We start from the raw sequence: 23053 nt of genomic DNA on the forward strand, positions 1-23053 counted from the left end.
CATAAGACAGTCCCTGCTGGATAAAACCAATGTCCTGTTTGGCTATCCAGTGCTATTTTTCCAGAAAAAGCGGTGCCAGAACTCACCATGAAAGCCTCCTTTTTTCTCTCTTATAATGGCAATGGTGCTGAAACTGAATTCCAGCTTGGGGGTGGGAGTGGGGCGGGGAGAGCCCTACAGATATCTATGTGAAGCCCACAAAGCAGGGTGTGTGTGTGGGGGGACAGCTATACAGTGGTACCTCTACTTACGAATAACTCTACTTACGAATGTTTCTACTTACGAACGGAGCTCCGTCCGCCATCTTGGATGCGATTTAGATAGGATTTTTTCTACTTACGAATTTTTAGATAGGGTTGCTTCGACTTACGAATTTTTTCCTCCCAATGCATTCCTATGGGATTTGACTTACAATTTTTTTCGACTTATGAATGTGCGTTCGGAACGCATTAAATTCGTAAGTAGAGGTACCACTGTATAGAGAGCTATAAGGAACAGTTAAGGATGGAAGCAACAGATCGAAATGATGCTTTGTGAGGGCTCTCATTTGGCTCTGAGTTTCAACTTAGAAGGGTGGTAATAATTCTAAAACACCCTGACTTGACTCATTTTTGGCCCCTCTGCAGAGCCCATGTAACCCCCTGTATTACTAGCCAGTACATCTGAGCTGAGTTCACACATGAAATGCAGCAAATCCAGGTTGCACCTCAGACAGGGATATGCTGCCATTTGGGTCTCCCTTATGAGTCTACCTCTATAACAAAATTACTTGGCAAATGCATGCATGTTGTTTTCACACATTATCGGTCTTGGCACACATTTGGAAATATACATTTGGTGTATCGCTACAAAAGGCAAAGTGTGAACTGATTTTTAAATGCCCCAAATTAGCTTCTTTCCACCTACGTGCTAGGAAGACAACCCACCTGCAAAGGAAAGGAACGAAACCTTGGGAAATATTTCCCACTCCCTCATGGTAAGGTTATCTTTCTGAGTTCTCTTAAGACACCTCGGAAAGATGGATCGAGTGTGTGGGGAATCTTTGGCCCTCCAGATATTGCTGGGCGGCATCCCCCACCAGCCCTAGCAAGCCTGGCAAATGACCAGGCATGATGGGAGCTGTAGTTCAACAGCATCTGGGAGGCCAAAGGTTCCCCACATGCCTGTTCTAATCTAGTCACATGTCTCAGGCAACTCCTTCAGTGTAATCTGGACTGCTTCACCTGGGCATGTCAATTAAATTTGTAGCCTAATGCCCCTGTGTGAGGAGTCTTATCTATTTTGATGAGTAACTTCCATCAGATGATCAAGTTGACATCCTGGCATTTCTGTCTTCCACACTGGCACTAATGAGCCACTAGGATCCTCTGCAGGAAACATCCACAATAACATTAAACAAGGAAAAATACCTCTCTGCAGACTAGAGACAGAAGTCACACTCTCTGCAAGCAGCTCTACCTCCTTATAGACCATGATCCCGATTTGAAATGAGCTCCATCTATCAGAGCACCAGGATAACTTAAGAAACAAGCCTCAGACTGTCAAGTTAGAATACAAAAAGTCTTCTGATGGTTACTCCAAAATAGCACTGGGGAGGTTATATTTTTACAGATGCCAATCCACTTTTCTTTGGGATGTTTGTGCTACTATCAGCACTCACACAAAGTCTGAAAAGAGCCTGGGTCCACTCAGTGGCAGGGGTGGTTGTCCAGGGCGCAAAATTGTTAGGGTGTGCAAAATCTAAACACCTAGTACTGCCTCAATACAGCTGTGTGTTTCCGTTGCTGGGCTCTGTTGAAAACGGCTTCTCCATAGGAACCAGGAAGTGACCTCTTCAGACGATGGAACGACTCTTCTTTTCTTATGTCTGTTGCTGCAGTCTCCTGGATGATGCAGATGCCGCTAGGCAGTTGAATGCACATGCGTACTCCGTTTGTTTCCCTTCATCCCCACCTCCACGTGGCCCCGGGCACTGGCAACCCATGGGAATGGTCATAGTAAAGGAAGTTTTCAATTTGCAGCTGGCCATTCTAAGCCTTTCTACAAACTGCAATATATCAGAATGTGAGGAGGAGAGCTGTGTTTGGTAAAGTGGTAGATAACCAATGCAACTGCCTTTGGTCTCACCCCCTTTGTATCCTGCTCCAGTTTCTGGTTTTGGATTCGTAACTTCTTTGGGTTGCTACTGAATAAAGGTTGGCTAGAAACTGAACCAATGAATAAATGTTCTCTAAGGCTGTTCCTTGCCCCTGGATCTCTCTCGGTTCAAGCTCCCCTGCTGGCATCTCTTGTGCAAGAGGAAATTCCAGGCACTTTCATTCTTCCAAGTTACTAATGAGAGGGATACATTCCATTCAGCCTGCTGTGTACACATCGTACAATGTTGTTTTTAAAAAACAACATTCAAAAGTAATTTTACAGGACACTTCATTTGCACTACAGTGTGTTCTGTGGGGCATTCTGGGGTCTTACAGGTTGGGAGGGGTGAATCTGTCAATTTCAGGTTCTCTTACTTCCTCATTTTTTTCAACGTTAAGTTCAGTTCTGTTCCATGTCAGCTGGTGATTATTATTATTTTTTAACTTTTCATGTAAACCCATCAGTATTTTTGAGCAAATTTCTCCTAATCCCAGTTTTTTGTGCAATTTTTCATAATACATATTTGCAAAGCAATTTCCCCTAAAATAACTCAGATGGAGAACTGCACGACAAAACTCAGAGAAGTGCAATTTTTGAATCAAACTAGCAGTGGGTTTATATGTTTTCGGACAAGGAATCTCCCCTCTGTCTTCTTGGAGATGCTGTGTGGTGAATTCTCTACCTGCCTCATCCTCTATTAAATCCATCCAAGGGTCTGCATTGTGTGAGAAGTAGTCCTTTTCCAATCGCTCAAGACACCTTTTGGAACTCAACCCTTGTTTATTTTTGAACATTTCTATTCCAGCTGTCTGATACCATCCCCTACCCCTGCAAAAACAACAGCTCTTAAGGCATCTGTAAGAGAAGGAATTAATGAATGGTAGAAGGAAAGGGACTATAGGCGGAGGAGATGGAAAGGGAAAGTGCTGGATCCAGGGCAGTGCAAGTGGTTTCCTTACAGGGAGTCGAGCCAAGGGGCACTAAAATATTATTATTATTATTAGTAGTAGTAGTAGTAGTAGTACCACCACCTGTACTTGTCCTCCACTTTTCTTCAGTAGCCTGTTGTTGGGAAAGATTGAGGGCACAAGGAGAAGGGGACGACTGAGGACGAGATGGTTGGACAGTGTTCTCGAAGCTACCAACATGAGTTTGACCAAACTGCGGGAGGCAGTGGAAGACAGGAGTGCCTGGCGTGCTCTGGTCCATGGGGTCACGGAGAGTCGGACACGACTAAATGACTAAACAACAACATCAAAAGTAGTACCTGCCGAGAAGATCCATTTAAACAGCAACTGTACCAAAATGTATTATTGTGAAAATAAGAAATATTATGTGTGCGTGTACACGTCAAATTTTGTCCTCACTCAAGGTGCCATCTTACCAAAGTCTGCCCCTGAGAGGGGGAACAGGGTCAGAGAGAAGGGACAAGTGTGGGGGGGGTCCTGCTGAGAAGGACAATTTGAAGAGGCCCTCAAAAGAAACCTGGGGAAAGGTGGGAAGAGGTCAAGACAGGCAGTAGGCAGAGGAGTTGGATACATTGAGTTGGGACATGACCTCCTGTTCCTTATTGAATGATTGCATGTTCCTCCTTGCAACGTTCCCTAGATAAATATGACTTGGTTCCAATATTTGTTGTGTTTTGTCCTGGATGGATTCCAGGCTTATAAATCTCTCTCCATGTTCTTACTGTTACCAGCACAGTCCAGCAGATTTAAGGAGGCATCTCCTCCCGCTCTGTTTCTTTTATTTATTCAAGTGTTTATAAACTACCTCCCAACGAATGTTTGCCAAGCACTGTGTGAGGAAAATATTAAAAGAACAACATCCCGTATTTTTCCATGGATCAGACGCCCCTATGTATAAGACGACCCCTATTTTTTTGAGCCCCAAATGAAGAAATAATTAATTGCAACATTCCATGTATAAGACGACCCCCAATTTTAAACTTAAAAAAATTAGGGGAAAAAGTATAGTCTTATACATGGAAAAATACAGTATATAGTAAAAATTAAGCAGGCAGAATCGAATGCACCCATCTTTAAAGCATCAAATTATGAGGTTCAGTATTATACTTGGTATAAAATGGTTGAATCATATTTCTTTGAATGCCCTCAATGGCTTAAGTCTTCAACTGGTGGTTTGGGAGGCACAGGTAGGCTGTGAGGCTTCATCAGGTGGGTCACAGGTAAGTTGCTGCCACCATTTTGGATTCTGGCTAAGGCTGAGTAGGCCAAAGGAACACTATTTGCAATGTCTAGGCTAGGACACATTCATCTGATCAGACACTCATTTTTTTCGATAACCTTGAGTGCTGCAATATGGCATGAGAAAGGCATAAGCCATTTTTTTTAAAAAAAAAATCACATTTCTGGCCAGCCATATCTCCCACCTTCCTTTAGTCTAGTTTTATGGCTTTCTAGACTTCTCCTAGAGTGCAAAATCACTGGTTTTCAATAGCTTTTCAGCAAAGGTGAAGTGTAAAAATCACAGTATTTTTTCCCTAACCGTTCCCCATCAATTAAACAAGAAAAAAAATGCATTAGGAAATTACCAAAGGGAGGAGAAAATTTCAGTGTAAGTCTCATGGGTGGCATGCAACCTTTTTGTTTTTTGCTTTGCCTTGCTGCCTTTTTGTGGCTGGGAGGTGTTTGTGGGTGTCCTTTCATTCTACAAAGCCTCTTTCTTGTGCTCTGCACTCTGCAGCCTTCCTGGGTGCCCATGCTTTGAGGAAAGCCCAGGAAATAATGTCATGGTGAGGCGATTCCTCCCATGGGGCTCTTTCAACTCAGGGAGCTTGAGCAGTTGGGGAGGCCTCAGAGCACCGGACAGAAAGTTCAGTGGAAAGAAACACACACACTCACATTCGGCCACCACACAATGGGAAGCCAAATTCAAAACAATGCAAGGACTGAAATTCTGAAAAGATTGCACCTTTGATAGAAAAGGGCCGAAAGCCTCTTTGACATAGGAAGACGACATCAGAGAAATCAGAGTTCAGCAGTGAGGAGAAGGCACTTACACCGCAGCAGAGAGAGTAAGATTTCTGCCGCCTACTAAAAACCTCCCATGTTTTGGTTCTCTGGTGAAGCAACCCAGAAACATCCTGATGATAAGCTTTCTTTCTTTTTTACATCTGCTTTTAGCTTACTCTGTTCTCAGTGCAAAGGCATGCCCAAGATGCATTCTTCTGGAACAAACCCATGCAAACAACATTTCCCACATTGTCCAAAAGGCTTTTATTCATGTGCGTATTTTGCTCTTTAATAAAATGCATCTGCTTAGCAGGAGCAAAATGAAGGAGGTTTCACAGAAGGGGAAGAGTGCTCTTGTGCGTGGGTCCTGCTTGCGGGATTCCCACAGGCATCTGTTTGGCCACTGCGAGAACAGGATGCTGGATTAGATGGCCCATTGGCCTGATCCAGCAAGCTCTTCTTGTGTTCTTATGCCAGTGGGTGCAATCCTGCTCCCCACTCCTGTTTACATAACAGCTTGCGTGGGGACAGCAACATGCCGAAAGTGAAGAAGTCAGAACATGGGAAAGTGTTGATACCCATTGTGGTGGAAATTCCAATTGAGGGCTGCCATTTTGGGCAACATCCCTATGTCCTCTCTGATGCATAGTCAGGTCCTTAGCTTTGATTCTGGGTGGGATGAGTCAAGGGAAGCCTGCTCATTACTCTAGCAACCTCCTGTCTCTCCTTGATGGAGGGGACAAAGCCCAGGAATCATGTGTTTTGCATACGCAAGGTCCCAGGCTGAACTCCTGTTCCCTTTAGCTATAAGGATCTCACTCAGGTGGTCTTTGCCACCCCTGCTATCTGTGCTAGAAGAACCATTGGTGTGACTCCGTATAAGGCAGCTCTGCATAGCCTTGAAAAAGGACGCAGTCATGCCCCAGAAGTCTTCTAATTCACAGAACCATAGTCAACTAGTCTGAACTCTTGCAACACAGGAATCTTTCGCCCCAATTCAGGACTTAAACCCATGACCCTGAGATTAAAAGTCTCATGTTCTACCGACTGAGCTATCCCAGGGAGGTCTTCTGTTTGAAGGTTGGAAGCTCATTTTAGTAGTGATGACTTGGGCTAAGTAGTAGCTTTGTGTGTGTCCGTGTGTGTGTGTGTGTGTGTGTGTGTGTGTGTGTGTCCGTGTGTGTGTGTGTCCAACCACATTTGAAGGTCCACAGATTTTCCAACTCTGCCAAAACATTATATAAAAAACACAGGACCTAGGTCTAGCATCTCAGCAGTTTCTATCTCCAACAACGGTTAATCATGCACATGGAAATCCATACCCCATGCTTGACATATAATTCAGTGATCAGACGCAATTTTGTCCAGCATCTCTCTCTGACGTTAGCGTAACTAGGCCAGTGGCTGTCAACTGTGACACGGTTGCATAAGAACAGAACGGTCGTTGGTATTATAAACAGAAACGGGCCAGGTAGAGAGATCAGCGATTGAGGCGGTGATTACGCACGTGGAGAAGTTGCAGGATCGAAAGGAGGTGGAGACCTGGACTCGAAGGTATCCACACAATAACCCGTTTTCAAAGTATTTTGGCTCTATGTGGACACTGCACCATAGGAGCCAACTCTAGGAGCCATGGGTGCTTCGGCAGCCACAATAATATAATTGTGGGGGCCGGACACCCACAAAGTCAATGAGAAAAGCTGCCCAGTGGCAGCAGGGCTGCCTCCAAGAGAGAAGTTCAGCTCCGCCCTTCGCAGCCAGTGAGCGAGGCACCCTTTTCCAGGGAGGGGCTCAGACATGAAGGCAGAGGCATGTGCGTGTGATGCCACATGTCCACATTACGGTGGCGGGCACACACAACTCTGAGGGCAAGTTAGCACTCCTGCACTTCACTATGAAACCTCCACAGAGAGGATAAACACTGAATCAGCTCTAACACCTTTGTGGCTGGCATGATCTAGCTCAGGCATCCCCAAACTGCAGCCCTCCAGATGTTTTGGCCTACAACTCCCATGATCCCTAGCTAGCAGGACCAGTGGTCAGGGAAAATGGGAATTGTAGTCCAAAACATCTGGTGGGCCGAAGGTTGGGGATGCCTGATCTAGCTGGGTAGGGTTGGGTGTGTGTGGAATTGACCAGGTGGGTCCAATGTAGCAATCCTTGCAGGACAGAATGGTGCCTACCACCTTGAAGGAGGCAATGGTATTTAAAAAGAAAAACACATTGGAACTGGGAGTTTGTAACACCTACCCCCCCCCACGCCACCCCAAACTGAGTAACTGCATGAGAGATAATACTTGAAACCCATTTCTAAGCATTTGCCATGTGAGCAAAACCCACTCTCCGTTAAAGCTAAGAGACATTCTCTCTTGTGGCTTCAAGGGGGTGTTCCTGTCATTATCTGACTCACTGTTTTCCCAAAGGGAAGAGGGCTTCCTGCCCCCCACCCCGGCCCCATAACAAGAAGTAAAAAGCATCTATCTGTACGATAGACCTCCTTGTTTTTGGAAGCTGGTCTATTTGGAGAGCTTTTAGCACATGGTGGTAATTTGTCAGGAAAAGGAGGTGTTTCTTGACAGAAGCAGCTGCTTTTCCAGTGGGTCACTATAATACGGCTTACGAGGCCCCATTTCCCATCACTGTAATGAGGCTGAATGACGGCTGCTTGATCTCTGGAGAATGCTTTGAATGTGGCAGGAAATTGCTTCCCTTCCAAAAAGCGAAAAGGAAAGAAAAGCATCAAACTTCTGCGGTTGGAGAGTCAAGCCAAGAGACCGATTTGCACAGATAATCTGTGCTATAAACGGCAACAGGTAGTGCAAGGAGTTTTCGCCCCAGTGGCAAAGTTAAAAAGAGGAACCCCACGCATGCAGAGGTTGCTCGGAGATAACAGGGAACTGGTTTGTGGACTTTCAATGAGCACTTGTGAGTAGGGAGGAAAATTCCCCCCAAATACAGGGTCATGCAATCCTACCCTCTAGGTTTGATTTTTTTGGGAGGGGGAGGGGGCGTTACACTCCAACTCTGTCGAGGACTATACAAGGAAGGGCGGTATCTCAGTGGCGGAGCATGAAGAATGTTCCACGTTCAATTCCCGGCACCTCCACGTAGGGCTGGGAACATCGCCTGCCTTGAAACCCTGGAGAGTTGCTGCCAGTCAGCGCAGACAGTACTGAGCCAGATGGACCAGTGGTCCCACATGGTACAAGCGAGCTCCCTTTGTTCCTAAGCAAATGTTTTATATTAGTCTCTCTTCTGTATTTTAAAACTCGCAGCCTCCTTTCCAGCTTCCATAGTGCTCTGCTGCATGAGGAACTTCACATGTAAACAGGTGCCGCACTTAAGGTTTCCTGACGTTACAAAGCACAGGCAAGCAGCTGCATCGCAGTCTTGGGTGGATGATCGGCAAGAGCACCAGCCATTCAGTTCTCTCTTGCTCCCGCCCCTCTTCTAGGTGATTGGTGCTCTTGCCACGTGACCTGCTACAAATAACTGATGCTGTTGCCTGCGGGCGATTGGTGCAGTTTCCAATGATCTGAGCAGGGTTGTATGTATCGAGCTCTGACCGCCGGATAGGGCTTTGGCCTGGGTGAGGAACTGCTCATGCTGTGGATTGCCCAAACAGCAGCCACTCCTCGTGCAACGATCCAAACCAGCTTTCCTTTCTCACAAGCGGGTGTCGCCGTTGACGGACGCCTCTACGCAAGAGGTCTCTCCTTTGTTCAGCTCGGGCACTGGCAACTTGGTGGCAGACAGCTCGCAGTTTTGGGTTGCCGTTGCCTCTTCCCCGCCTTGTCTGAATCGCTTTGCAATTAAAACGCAGAGGACGATGTACAGGAGGAAGGTTGCACCTCTTATCGAGAGAAGGAATCCCACATAGACGTTCCTAGGAGTAGGGCAGACAGAACAGCTCAGTGCAACAGAACTTAAGGAAGAACAAAACAAGCCATTTAGCCAGGTGGGGGCTAGGGCCATGAAGCTCATTGAGTCACCTTTACCTGCTACTCACTCACAGCCGATCCTTCCTCGCAGGGTTTATGAGGATAAAAGGAGGATTTTTGTTCTCTGCATTGTTAAGTTGTATGTAAGGCAGCATCTTAATATATTATCCCAATAAATAAATGAGAATAAAGTGTTTTGTTTTTTGAAGCTTCATTCTTTCGAAAGGCTGGGAGAAGTATGATTGAGCCCATTTAAGAGGTTTAGAAACAGGGATGAAAACTAGCTTCAACTGCCTTGCATATTAATAAGATGAGCCAACCCTCATATCTCAAACAAATTGGGTCCTCCCTGCAAGAGAGGGCACGTGTTGCGGTGGGATCCAACAACTAGGTCTAGGTCAGGGGTCAGCAAACTTTTTCACTGTCTCTCAGACCTTGTGGGGGGGCAGACTATTTTTTGGGGGGGATGAACGAATTCCTATGCCCCACAAATAACCCAGAGATGCATTTTAAATAAAAGGACACATTCTACTCATGTAAAAACATGCTGATTCCCGGACCGTCCGCGGGCCGGATTTAGAAGACAATGGGGCCGCATCCGGCCCCCAGATCTTAGTTTGGGGACCCCTGGTCTAGGTGTTGGGGCAGGGACAATTGAAGCAGCCACAACACCCTATTGGTGGTCCATCTGACGGGGTGCAATTGGGCTGAGGGCATGCCAATCAAAGGAGTCAGATGGACCATTATTTAAACGCTGCACGTGTCCATTGAGGTCTTCTTCTCCGGAACTGTGCTTCGGAACACCCTCCCACCTCTCCCTCTTTTAGGGCTTTCACTTGACCTTGCTATGCTGTCGTGTGTCATCTGCCTTTGTTGCAGGGGCATGGCAGGAATTTTCCCCACTTGGCTGATTGGCTGTTCCCATTTGGGTTTCACCTGCTGCGTAGCAAATTTTCACAACTTGTAAGCTTGGCGGAAAAGCTCTGCTTCATGCTGATAGGGGTAGAATGATCCCTTACCACCCTATCCACAGGTATTCCTCTTAAAGGATTCCATTGGACTTCTGGTTGGTATTCCCCCAAGTGGGGTGTGCCCTCTCCAGAGTTCTGGGCACACATGGGGGAATCAGGGCCTGGCGGTAATTAGGTTCCCCATCCCAGGTGTGGACCTGGATGCTGACTCATGGTGCGCCCTGAGTCAGCGCTACCCTAGGTAGCTTTTGGAACCAGAGCCTATGCAACCACTCATTTGATTTGTAATCAATAAAGTTGTGGCCCATAGCTGTCAAGTTCCCTTATGCTGAAAAGGCTTCCTCGCGAGAAAAGGGAAAAATTGACAGCTACCGGTATGTTGTAGCCTAAATTCTGCCAAAAACCAAACCAAAAATATGAGTCATGTCTGAATTAATTTCTAGGCCTAAGTTAAAGGGTCTCCACACGCAAATGCCATAGGAGTTTCCTCTCCCCTTGAGAAAGGAGCAGAAATTCCCTCTTGGTTTTCTCAAGCTGAGAATGCTTACATGAAATCGGAGAGGGAATTCTCAGCTCCCACTGAGACTCACCTGAACATCTCTGTACTGTACGCTCTGCAAGACCCCGATTCGCCACAGCTTTTCACGCCCCATTTCAAGCAGGTTGTATCGATCAAAGCTCCAAAATAAAGAGGTGCAGGAAGTCCGCCTGAAAAGAAGAACCACCAACCATGACATGAGCCTGGCTCGATCTTGACAACATGATTTTTTTGCAGCGTGAGTCAGAAAACAGCCATGGCTTCATGGTAGAACTTTGCATGCAGAAAGTCTTGAGACTCAATTCCCAGCATTTCCATTTTTAAAAAATAAATAAAAATGAGGGGGGTAGAGACCACAGAGGCTGCCTCGGAAGAGAAGAAAGAATCTTTGATATCAGAGTGATACAGTGGTACCTTGGTTCTCAAACTTAATCCGTTCCGGAAGTCCGTTCCAAAACCAAAGCCTTCCAAAACCAAGGCGTGCTTTCCCATAGAAAGTAATGCAAAAGGGATTAATCCGTTCCAGACTTTTAAAAACAACCCCCAAAACAGCCATTTAACATGAATTTTACTATCTAACAAGACCATAAAATGAAAGCAATAAACAATTTACAGTGGTACCTCGCAAGACGAATGCCCTGCAAGATGAATTTTTCGCAAGACGAATAAGTTTTGCGATCTGATGGTGATCTGATGGTGACTCGCAAGATGAATTCGTTTTGCAAAAAAATCGTCTTGCGAATCACAGTTTCCCATAGGAATGCATTGAAATTTAATTAATGTGTTCCTATGGGCAAAAAAAGAAATTTGAATGCATTCCTATGGGAAACCGCGATTCGCAAGATGAATTTTTCGCAAAAGGAATTGACTCGTGGAACGAATTAAACTCGTCTTGCGAGGCACCACGTAGTTGCAGTCACACAATCTGTGTGCTGCAGTTACACAATCAATCAATCAATCAGTAGCTGAACTGGGTTCCACACAGTCACAAAAAAAAAAAGAAAGAGCCGCAAAAACGCAAAATAAATAGCAAAAACAGACAGACCTCAGTGTAACGCTCAAAACGGAAGTGTGGCACCCAAATCGAAAGTGTAACACTCAAAACGGAGCATGCTCGGCTTCTGGAAAAAGTTTGCAAACCGGAACACTTACTTCTGGGATTGCAGTGTTTGGGTTCCAAGTTGTTTGAGCACCAAGGCGTTTGAGAACCAAGGTACTGCTGTATATATGGAAAAACTGTGGCGAGGGGGGACCCCACTCCTTCACCACTGCTCTACAGACTTTGTGTCGCCTTTGCCCTTAATTTTAGAGTGCACTACCTGGAAGCCTGTTTAAAGCAGTGGTTGCCATCGTGGTCACCACCCATGGGTGCCTTTGTGCCTTCAGAGGCCTTGCCTGGCACCCACAGCGTTCCCTTCCCCCCCCCAGGAATTAGCCTTCCAAGAAGCATTCTATTGTAGGACGTCGGACCCCTGCCTGAAGCCCTGGAGAGCAGCTGCCAGTCAGTGTAGGCAATACTGAGGCATATTGACCAACGTAGAAGGCAGCTCCCTGTGTTCCTTCCTATGTTTCTGATCTTCAAACGAAAGGAAAGAGAAGAAACATTTACCAAGTGTCCTTCCACAGAAAGCTTCAAAGCCGACAGCAAGGGATTTTAATTCTGGAGAAACCGATCTGGGGGAAAACAGGATGCAGAAATTTAAAAATTCCCTTCGACATCAATCAATCACTTTGTTACAATGGCTGCAGTCCAGAAACACTGAAATAAACGGACCGTAGTGGCTCAAAAGGATATGGGTTGTGCATGCTGCAGAGCGTTAACTAACTTGAGCTGCAAATTTTCAAGGGCAAGACTTGCACGTCTCTTGTTGGAAACCAATCAATCCACTGGAATTAAAGGGGCCCAAATGTGGATTGATCCAAATGTGCAGAATTTGAAAATCCACACAAATTATTTTGATAATGCTGTTGTTGTTTTGTTCCAAGCATTTATTTAGCAAATTTATTTAATGCTTAATTAAAGAAATCTCTACGTGAGTTACACAAAATGGTAACTGTTATGTATTAGTGTATATAGTTTTCCCTCAGGTCCTTGACTGTTGATTTAGGAGGGAACTTTAGGAGGGAACTTTGAATTATGTTTGGTACTGTCACAGTGGCCGGAGTGGACTACTTCAGAGTAACGACGCTACGCAGCTCTGCATTTTATTCTTTTATTGGTGCTGCGTATTTACAGTGCTCAAGTCATTGCTATTTACACGGAGCGATGTTGTCAGTCGGTTTCAGAACCTCCTAATGGCTTTTGGCGCGTCTTTCTCCAACACAAAAGCTTTGGCAGACCCATCCTCTTGCCCCTCCTCTTCCTGCGTAATTCTGGAGTTGGGGGGATGGGTCTTCCCCCCTTACTTGCCCCTTCCTGTCCCACCTGGGACCCTGGCTCCTCTACCTTGCCTGAGCCTCGGACACGACTTCCTGCTTCCCCACTGGAATCGGAACTCTCCCTGCTTTCCCCTTTGCTCGGGGACGGGCTTGAACTCAGGAGGGGAGGGACTTCGCGATATCCCCTGTCCCTCACAGGTACATAGGTAGTTCAGTTCTGTTCTGGCTTCTGAATGAAGAGCTTCTTGAAGAATCGCTGTGTTGGCTACCCACTATTTAATAGTAATAATATTTTTATTATAAATTATAAAATAATTATTATATTATTTTATTATAAAATAAAACACTTTAAAAAAAAAACCAGTCTGCGTAATGAAATTATCAAAATTTAGATAAAATCTACAGCTTTGAGAAGAAAGATTTATGATGAAATTGCAAACAGATTCCTCCCGAGTTTGGAACATACATTATGTGGCACTTTTAAAAGTGCTAATTCCACAAATCAAAGTGCTTTAAGAGACATATGTGGGGTAAGTCAATCCTTCTAGCACATTCGTTCCAAGCTCTCGATGTCTTTATACATTAGTAGTAACATCTTGATTTCGTCCCAGTAACAAAGCAGCAGCCGGTCTAGAATTTCGCCCAGTAGCAAAGTGGCAGACACTGTAAATCTCTTGAGAGCTGAGCTGTAACATGCACACTGCAACATTCCACACTAACCACACTTTCCAGGCCAAGTGCAATGGAAGCCCTCACACAGAGAGAAATTTAGCCATTGCCTTGTGCCAGAGCCTCAGAGAACACAACTAAAAATGACCCAAACACCCAATATACGTACTCGAATATAAGTAAACATTAAAAAAAAGAACAGAGCAAATTGGCAGCTTAAAACATCGAAAAAAGCAATAGGAAGCCCCACCACAGGCCTAAGCACCACGATGACAACCAGCATTCGTGGACCCAGACTGAAGAATAGCACCACCAGCAGTAGCAAATAAGAGATGTTAAAATAATTCCAAGGCTTGAAATTCTGTCCACTGCCCAGAAAAGATGCCAAAGTGGGCCTCTTTGCTGGGAGCCACCACTGAAAAGGCCCTGTCTCATGTCGCTAGCCTCCATACACCTGCAGGAGAGGATCCAAAAGCAATAGGCGCCAACTCTATGGGGCCCTGGTGACTTCAATAAAATATTTAGGCCTGCCCCACATATTTTCTGCAATCCCCCCTCCCTTGGGCAGCCACCCCTGCCCCGGCTGGACACCGCCCTATTTTCCTGGCTTGCCTCTTAGAGATGTCCGAGACAGGGCAGCTGGGGAGAGACAGGCAGGCAGGCAGGCAGGTAGGAGAAGCATGCGGTGGGGGCAGGAGGCAGGCAAGTAGGCAAAAACTTCTTGTGCGCACACAGGGGCAAGAGGCGAGCAAGTGGGCAGTTGGGAAGGGGAGGCTTGCAACCGGTTGTGCACGGCAGAAGACGATGCGCTCCACAGCAATTCAATCCTATGCTCTAAAGAGCACCTTTGAATATGAACCTTAGGGCCCTGCTAGTTTTGTAGAAGATTTTTGGAATCCTGATTGTAAATGCCTTTAGGAAAAGGTAGCTATATTTTGTCTTACATTTCAGATGCAAACATTCAGATTTTTGGTGATGCAATCTGCCCTCTCCCCCCCCCCCCCGCCAACATTGGCTCAAAAAAATGCTTTATTTCAAGCAGAAAATGGCACTTTTTTTGCAACCCAGGGGCATTCTGCAAAAGCAAGCGCTGAAATACAGCGGATTCAATGAACTCTGCTGCAGAGCTGACCTGCCCCAGATCTTTATGGAGACAAACTGGGGAAGTTTTTTTTTAAAATGTGCTCACCTGAACATAATCATGTATGTTGGAGTTCCTCCCAAGGAAAAACCAAATGCAAATAAGAATGTCAAAACTAAGAAATAAGGGAAGTTTTTAGTACAACTATCCCTTGGGCATTGACCCAAAACTGCAGATAGATTTCCAGGACCTGAAACTCCCACACAGCTGCAGTTGTGAAATACCTGCAAGAGAGAAGAGGGCGTGCGTCATTATCAAGGTGTCTTGCGTTTTTCCACATTCCGCCCCCTGTGGATTTTCCCCTGTGGGCAAAACACTTGGTACAAGATGTCCCGAACCCTCTGCAGTCTATCTACTTGACATATTCCAGAGCCAAAATAGAGAGAACTATACAGCATATCTGCCAACTGACCTGTTTTAAGCAGGGCATCCTGGAATCACGGAAGCCAATCCCAGCTTCTGTTTGCATGCATTCCAAGATGTCCCTTTCTTTGGTCTGGCGCTCTGGCATGAGTCCTCATGCCGGACCGAGTGACCCTCACTATGGTGCAAGTCAGCAGAGGGTAGGACCCAAACCAAAGGATTCAAATTACAAGAAAGGAGATTCCGACCAAACTTTAGGAAGAACCTCCTGACAGCAAGAGCTGTTTAGCAGTCAAATGGACGGCACCTCAGAAGGTGGCGGACTCTCTTTCATTGGAAGGTTTTAAGCTGAGGTTGGATGGCCATCTGTCAGGGAGTCTCTAGCTGTGATTTCTGCATTGCAGGAAGTTGGGCCAAATGACACTTGGCGTCCCTTCCAACTCTATACAATCCTACAAACGCATGAATCTCTTAAGAAGCAAACCTACAAATCGGGTCCTCCCTAACAAGAGAGCACGTGTTGCGGTGTGACCTGGCAACCAGACCCTGTGTTGTGGGTGGGAACTGTGTTGTAGGGTGCCACAACACCCTATTGGAGGTCCCTCGATCCTGGGTGCAATTGGGCCAGAGGGATGCCAGTCAAAGCGATCGAGGGACCTCTATTTAAGCCCATGCCCGTGTCCCTGAGCTTCCTCTTTTGGGCCAGCGCATCGGAACACCCGCCCACCTCTCCCTATATTTAGGGATTATGCATGACCTTGCTATGCCGTTGTGTGTCGCCTGTCGTTGGGACAGGGGCATGGCAGGATTTTCCCCACTTGGCTGATTGGCTGGTGCCACTTGGGTTTCGCCTGCCACATAGCAAATCGTCACAGCTTGTAAGGTTGCAGGTAGGCTCTGGTTCAGGTGGTAGGGGTGGCAGGATGTCTAGCCATCCCTATGCATTGGGTATTGCAATAAAGGAATCCACGGACTCATGGTTGGTCTTCCCTGTGAGGGGTTGTGCCCGGAGCCTGAGTCCAGGGGGACATCTGGGTGGAGGCCTAGCAGGGCTCCTGCTTGCCACTGTCCCAGGTGTTCACCCGAGGCTCACCTATGGTTGGTGCCCAGGGTCAGCGCTGCCTGCGAGGGTGCAGGGAGCTAGTCGAACCAGAGCCTATGCAACCACTCACTTGATTGTAATCAATAAAGTTGTGGCCTAAATTCTGCCAAAAACCAAACCTAAAATTTGAGTCTTGTCTGAATTTATTTCGGGGGGTGGTTAAAAGGTCTCCACACACAAACAGATATCTGCGTTTACCATATCTTTTCCACTTCCCACTGATGCTTTGCAGCCAGCTAAACAGGCGCTCATGTAGGTGACGCCGTTGCTTCCACAAACAGGATCCCAATGGCTTGCATCACAGCTGCAGTCAGAGTTGCAGGCAGCTAACGATACCTCCTTAGAGAAGGATGGTTCTTTGATGCTAAAGGGAACAGAAGCAGAGCCTTCAGGGAAAAGAAAAACAAGGCCACTCCCTTGTAGAAATACACACAGTCAGATGAGTGGGGTACAAGTAATAATTTGTTATTTTATCTGCATTTTGGCTAGGTAAGCATTTAGTTTCATCAGTTTATTTATGCAACAAAATTCATATACCACCTGATAGCGATGAAACCTCTAAGTGGTTGACAAAAAAGCAAAACATCAGTAAAAGAAAGTAAAAAAAAAAAAGCCAGTGTAGTATAGCGGTGGTTAAGAGCAGTGGACTCGTAATCTGGTGAACTGGGTTCGATTCCCCGCTCCTCCACATGCAGCTGCTGGGTGACCTTGGGCTAGTCACACTTCTCTGAAGTCTCTCAGCCTCACTCACCTCACAGAGTGTTTGTTGTGGGGGAGGAAGGAAAAGGAGATTGTTAGCCGCTTTGAGACTCCTTAGGGTAGTGATAAAGCGGGATATCAAATCCAAACTACTCCTACTCCTCCTCCTCCTCCTACTACTCCTCTTCACATTTCACCCTATTATAGGCATTCTTGTACATTTTGCTTGGGTGAAGAAATGCACTGTAAAATTTAGAGTGGCACTATGATGGCTGCATGTCAGTTCTTGTGTACGTTTGGGTAAGTTCCAGCCAGGTAGATTCACCATTAAATGCGAACTCAGGAGCCCGTAGATGAGCAGATGAGCAACAAGTAGACAGCAGTTGAGCAGCCATGAGGAGACATCCCCAGTAGACGGTACTCAGTTTAGATCATTATTCTTTGTTACATTTGTATATCACCCTTCATCTGAAGATCACAGGGCAGTTCACAACATAAAATGCACCAACGGTCTGAGTCAGTGTGATATGGAATCTCCCGCCCCGCAGTCCCCAAAATGAATAAGGCAACTTACCCAGAGTAGTTGATGTTCAAGCCAGCTACCTGGAGGTCATTGCAGTTGAATGCAAAGTAAAGCAGATTAAGTAGGAAGGTAATCAGAAAGGTGACACAGGCAAACTTTGCCATAGTTGTCACTTGCATCTTGAACTTCTTGATGATAAAACCTCCGAGGAACAGCCCCACAATTGTAGCAGGTAAAAGCAACACACCTATAAAAAGAAAATGGGACATTGACATACACAGACACAGACACAGACACAGACACCAGCAAGCCAGAAGCGCAACAACAAAGAGAGGAGGTTTACGTACCAATATAAAAGATGGCGTTTGAAACAGGTATGCTAAATTGCTGTTCCATAAACTTTGGCTCATATGTTATCATGCCAACGACAGAATTGTACAGAAGGACAATGAGGAGTAAATAGACCAGGAAGATGGTGTCTCCAAGTAGCTTCTTCAAAGTGGGGAAGAAATCTGGAAAGGAAATATAATATATCCATATCTAAAATAAACATCGGCAAGTGTATTTGCAGAGGAAAGGCTTATGATCATCTCTATCGTCACCCTCGGGAACAAAAGCCATTATTGATTCTGTCAACTGCTGAGCCTAATTTACATTGCCTAGATTTGTGTGTGTGTGTTCGGATTTGTAACTTCAGATCTAGTTGCAAATTGTACAGGCAGGAGAGAGGAACCGTTGTGTGAAATGGTTCCATTCAGCAAATTGTTAGTTAATTCTTCTTAATGAATTTTAAGTCAATAATGTTAAGGGTATGATCTAGGTCCATGGTCAAAATCTGAGAAGGCCTCCTTGGAGGATGGAGCCCATGGCAGATACCAGCATGTACCAGGGCAACCCAAGAGGAATCCTGGGACCACAATTCATGAAAGTATCCCACCCAGTAAACCAGGGGAATTGGGTGACTGTATGTACCCTGACTCAAGTTACTGCCCCTGCATCTGCTTTAGATGCAGAAGGTCCCAGGTTCAAACCTTAGCATCTCCAGGTAGGGCAGGAAGAAAGCCCCTGGAGAGCCACCCCAATCCGTGTACACAATACTAGATGGACCAGTGTTCTGACTCAGTAGAAGGCAGCTTCCTGTGTTCCTTCCTAACATGTTTACATGGACATCTGCTTACAAAAAGGAGACCGTGGAGACCAACTATCTGAATCACCGCACATTTTTCACGTCTGGAGCTGCTGTTTTCAAAATAGTAGGGGTGGTAAGGTGGGCGAATGCCAGCTGTTAATAAAAGGGATCGAAACCTTCCAATAATATTTGGGGTGCATGTTTAAACTTTAGATTGCAATCGCCCCAGAATGAGGACATTGTGCTCTCTTTATTGCAGAGGTGGTGGGGAGAGTGTGCCCCTCCAGATGTTTCTGGTCTACAAATCCCATCATCCCTGAGCACTGGCCATGCTGTGGGAGTTGATGGGAGCTGGAGTCCAGAAACATCTGGAGAATCAAGTTTCCCTAGTCCTGTTCTATTTTGTTTAAGGAGATGAGCACATTGCAAAAGTGGGCCACCCATCGAGCCAATTGCTCTTAGGAAGCTCAACATTAACTAGTGAAGGAGAGCCAGAGGAGGAGGAGAAGGAGAAGATTCAGCAGTCAACCTTTCGTTGCTTTGGAGATCTTCAGCCGTGGTGGTTTTGGAGATTCCATTTTGCCACAGCTATCCTTGGAGTTTCCGTAAACATCACCCGACTTCTTAATTACCCTTTCTTCTCCTTGTTTTGGCAAAGAGTAAGGCAGGAACCAGAAAGGGAAGGAGGCCACAAAGCTGATGGCTCCACATAACAGTATTCCAAGCCACCAGGCGCCAACCCAACGCACATCCTTAGAATTTATTGTCAATGTATCTGGGAGAAAAGGACAGAGATTGAACATTCAGCCTCTTAAAACCAAAAAAGATGATCTACATCTTTTGCTCTCCTTTGCTTATTCATCACTACAGTTCTAAGTTGGCTCCCAGTTTGACCTTTCACCTCTCCACTGTATGGTCCAGCTGATAAAAAGTTAGATGTGGACCTAAAAGATCTAAACTGCAATCACAGCTCAGTTATGGAAACCAGTGATTTCTCAGGCATATTGTAAGAACTTCAGAAGAATCCTGCTGGATCAGACCAAGGGCGTATTGAGTCTAGCACCCTGTTCTCACAGTGGCCCCACCTGATGTCTCAGGGTGCATAGGCACAAATGCAATAGCACCCTTCCAACTGTGATCCATACCAATTGATATTCAGAACTATTATTTCAGTGTTTCACTGGGGAAAGGGATTGACTGTTAAGCCACCCTAGGAATTGTAGCTATGTGAAGGGAATGAAGGTCTCAGCACCATAAACAAACTACAGCTCCCAGGATTCTTTAGGGGGAGCTGGGATTTTGCTGGGGAAAGTGCTATGATATTGCTTCAAATGCATGTGGCAGATGGGGCCTGAGAGACAGCCTAAGTCAGGGGTGCCCAAACCTTTTTCAGAGAGGGCCGGATTTGATGAAGAAAACATGCATGAGGGCCGACCAAAGTTGTTGAGATTTTTTTTAGGGTTGAAGTTTTTGAGCTTTTGGGGGAATTTGACCCCTAGGGATTAGGCCCCCCAAATGGACTTTCCTGGCCTAAGTGGAGGTAACACTGCAGGAGCTGAGGAATTTAGGAGATGGAGGGTGTTAGCGCCAGAGAAGGGTTAAGAGGATAATATCCGGCAACTGGAGAGATTGTAGGAGAATGTACTTAAAACCACAAATGGGAGTTTAGTTTAGTTTAACAGGGAGTCTGGGCAGGAAGCCTGAAATTTATTTGTGTGCAATAGTAAATCTTCTAGGAAGTGTCTATGGATGATAATACACAGCTTTCCTCTGATGAAATAGAGCTGGCTGGATGCTGGGCTTGTCCACACCACAGCAAAATGTGGAACTGCACCGTCCTGTCTCTCCACTATTGTAAGGACATCCACAAGACATCCTACACATCCCAGTGTTGTCCTGGAACTTCCACCCTTTAAATGCAGGGCTTTTCAATCTTGGCCATTGAGGATCTTCCTAGGATAGGAAAAGCCCACATTCCCAGGAAGGCCTGGGACAACACTGGGGTGGGGAAGGGCGTCCTGTGATTACATCCCCCCACATTAATGAGAGAAAAGAGGTGCAAATCCACATTTTTGCTCTGCAGGTGGAGAAGCTCTCTGAGAACCTTAATTTTGTGAATTCATAGCAGGCCCTTTCTGCATGGGATGAAGTCACTGGAACCCAAAGCCTTGCCCACCTTCTTCAGTCTTCTGATGGCCATGGTCCTTTGCTGAGACAATATTTTCCAGAGCTCATGGCTCCAGAAGGACCTACTGAGGATTGTCATGGGTCTGGACTGACAATTGCTACCAAGCCACAGCAGAAGAGGACAATTGGCACTTAGCACTTGCTGGACAGGACAGTCAACATTAACAGAGAAGAAACACTGGATACGATTATGGGTGTTTGTTCCTTACCAGTATCTACCAGTCCAATGTCAACCCACAGATTAGCACAGTAGGATCCAAGCAGAAAGCCAGCTGAGGGGCCAAACATTCCCAACGCTCTCACTATTCCTGTAAAAGATCACATGGCAGCACAGTGACTTATTTACAAAGCATGCCGAAGAAGATTATCTATGAAGAGAAGAGGCAATCTCTGGGCATGCTACTCTCTGCCAAGGTGGAAAGCTGGGCAAAAGTCTGGGTCATCTGCTGTCTGCATTGCAGAAGAACAGGGTGGGGAACCACAGCAACCTGCCAGGGCCCCTCTCCGCCCTACCAGAACGCAATCTCAACCTGAACAAAGACCCAGAATGCAATCCTATATATGTCTAATCTGCAGCCACAAGTCTTTGGGAAATGCTATGTTGAGACCTTTAAAAGGTGGAGTGAATCTGCATCAAATTACACAGGTATTGTTGTGTTTTGGGGACGGGGAGTGTGTTTTTCCCCACTGGGGTTCTGGGGAAGAAGAATTGTAGTCTCCACTAGAAACCATCATCTCGCTCCAATCCCAGGTACCCCACCTTGGAGCAATGCTATGCCATGACTCGGGTCAAATCCACACCATACATTACTCTTCCCTGGATTTTTTATATTTTTTTTAGGGAAGCAATCTTTCCAATGTGTTGGGAATCACTGCTTCTTTGGGGGAAGCCATGTGTCATTCTGGGATAGAAAGGATGGCAGATAGCAATTGCAGGCCACTGTGAGGCTCTCCACTGCTCCCCAATGATAGTTCCCCCAATTTTATTTTTCCAAAACCTGACAAAATGCCTTCTTTGATCAAAACCTGCAAATGAGGCAGGGAGGAGGAATACGATGCCCTTTCCTCTCCACTCGAATTTTGCTCACTTTTTTATCTGTTCAGTTTGCCTCGGTGGTTTATATGCATTCTTAAGCTGCCTTGTGACTGAGAAGGCACAAATATTTCAAACCAGCACATAAACAGTCTTAAGATATTGTAAAGCAACAAATAAACATTCAAGAGTTGGTAAGACAATGCAGACCAGAAGGCTGCTTTTCAACCCAGTTCTGATCTTTAACGGGATGGGATCGCCTCACTTATTTTACCTATGTAAAAGGCCGAGTTTTGTTCCGTGGCAAAATCATCGATGTAAGACAGCCCCAGGGGCATCACGGGTGCTTCACCGATTCCACGAAGAATATTCCCAGCAAGGACAAACAGCCACAGGTAGGAGTTTGTCGATTTTTCACAGCCTGCAGGCAAAGGAAGGCACACAACTTGGTGAACGAATCTGCTGTTCCCCATTTGTTTTTCCCTTGCAGGGCAATTGGCAGCTTCAAAGGGTCAGGGGGGCAGAGATGCAAACTGTGGAGGTGGCACAGAACAAAAGATGGGTAGATTCCACCACCACTCCCACTGCCGTGCCATTTCACCAATGAGATCTAGAGCACCTGTCTCACGGAATCATAGAATTGTAGACCTGGAATGAGATGACCCAAAGGTCATCTAGCCCAACCCTCTGCAGTGCAGGAATCTCAGCTAAAGCACCCATGGCAAATAGCCACCCAACCTCTGCGTAAAAACACCCAAGGAAGGAAAGTCCATGGATCACAGCGTCTGCTGTGGCTGCAGAGACCAATAACTCATAACTGCTGCCTCCCATGTTGTTTTTGCTGCCTTAGGATCACTAAAGTGACCTCCCCAGGGCGCAAGCCTGGGCAGTGTGTATGGAGGTCCTGGGCTGCCCAGTTGACAAGACTCCCCTCTCAGCCTCACTGATGTGGTCCAAAGGAAAGCAGAGCAATATATTTGGTACCAGCTTGGCTGCAGGAGTTGCCAGAAGGAGGCATAAAAGGCACCATCCAACCAGCTTAAGGACTTCGGATTTGCGTAGGGCAGGGGTCGGTAAGGCTTACTGGGCATGGGCTGGATCACTCCAGCAGAGATCCTCCATGGGCCGGACCAGCGCAGCACAACACCGGAAAACACGTGTCTGCGGCGCCGGAAATTACTTCTGTGCATGCCCAGATGCAAAAAAAATCATGATTTTCGGCATCTGGGCATGCACAGATGCAGTTTCCAGTGTCTGGGCATGC

At 46.2% G+C, this 23053-nt stretch overlaps 1 protein-coding gene and 1 long non-coding RNA gene across 6 annotated transcripts in view; one reads left to right on the forward strand and one right to left on the reverse strand.

Moving 5' to 3' along the window:
• Window positions 1-5361: 5361 nt before the first annotated feature.
• Window positions 5362-23053, reverse strand: part of LOC118091072 (solute carrier organic anion transporter family member 1C1-like) — a 30645-nt gene continuing 12953 nt past the window's right edge. For all 5 annotated transcript variants that reach the window (XM_088652456.1, XM_060279156.2, XM_088652455.1 and 2 more), the window contains exons 6-15: window positions 22064-22210; window positions 20966-21064; window positions 19099-19344; window positions 17788-17952; window positions 17492-17687; window positions 16417-16582; window positions 14802-14977; window positions 12174-12238; window positions 10617-10734; window positions 5362-9000 (exon numbers count right to left, since the gene is read on the reverse strand). In XM_088652456.1, coding sequence (XP_088508582.1) covers window positions 8781-9000; window positions 10617-10734; window positions 12174-12238; window positions 14802-14977; window positions 16417-16582; window positions 17492-17687; window positions 17788-17952; window positions 19099-19344; window positions 20966-21064; window positions 22064-22210 — 1598 coding nt within the window. In that variant the 3' untranslated portion in view covers window positions 5362-8780. The remainder of the gene's footprint in view (window positions 9001-10616; window positions 10735-12173; window positions 12239-14801; window positions 14978-16416; window positions 16583-17491; window positions 17688-17787; window positions 17953-19098; window positions 19345-20965; window positions 21065-22063; window positions 22211-23053) is intronic.
• LOC148684662 (uncharacterized) lies at window positions 12574-13341 on the forward strand. Its single transcript, XR_015945928.1, has 2 exons — window positions 12574-12708; window positions 13142-13341. It is a non-coding gene; the product is annotated as an uncharacterized LOC148684662 (long non-coding RNA).

The sequence above is a fragment of the Zootoca vivipara genome, chromosome 9 (assembly GCF_965207765.1).
Source record: "Zootoca vivipara chromosome 9, rZooViv2.hap1.1, whole genome shotgun sequence".
Taxonomy (NCBI): domain Eukaryota; kingdom Metazoa; phylum Chordata; class Lepidosauria; order Squamata; family Lacertidae; genus Zootoca; species Zootoca vivipara.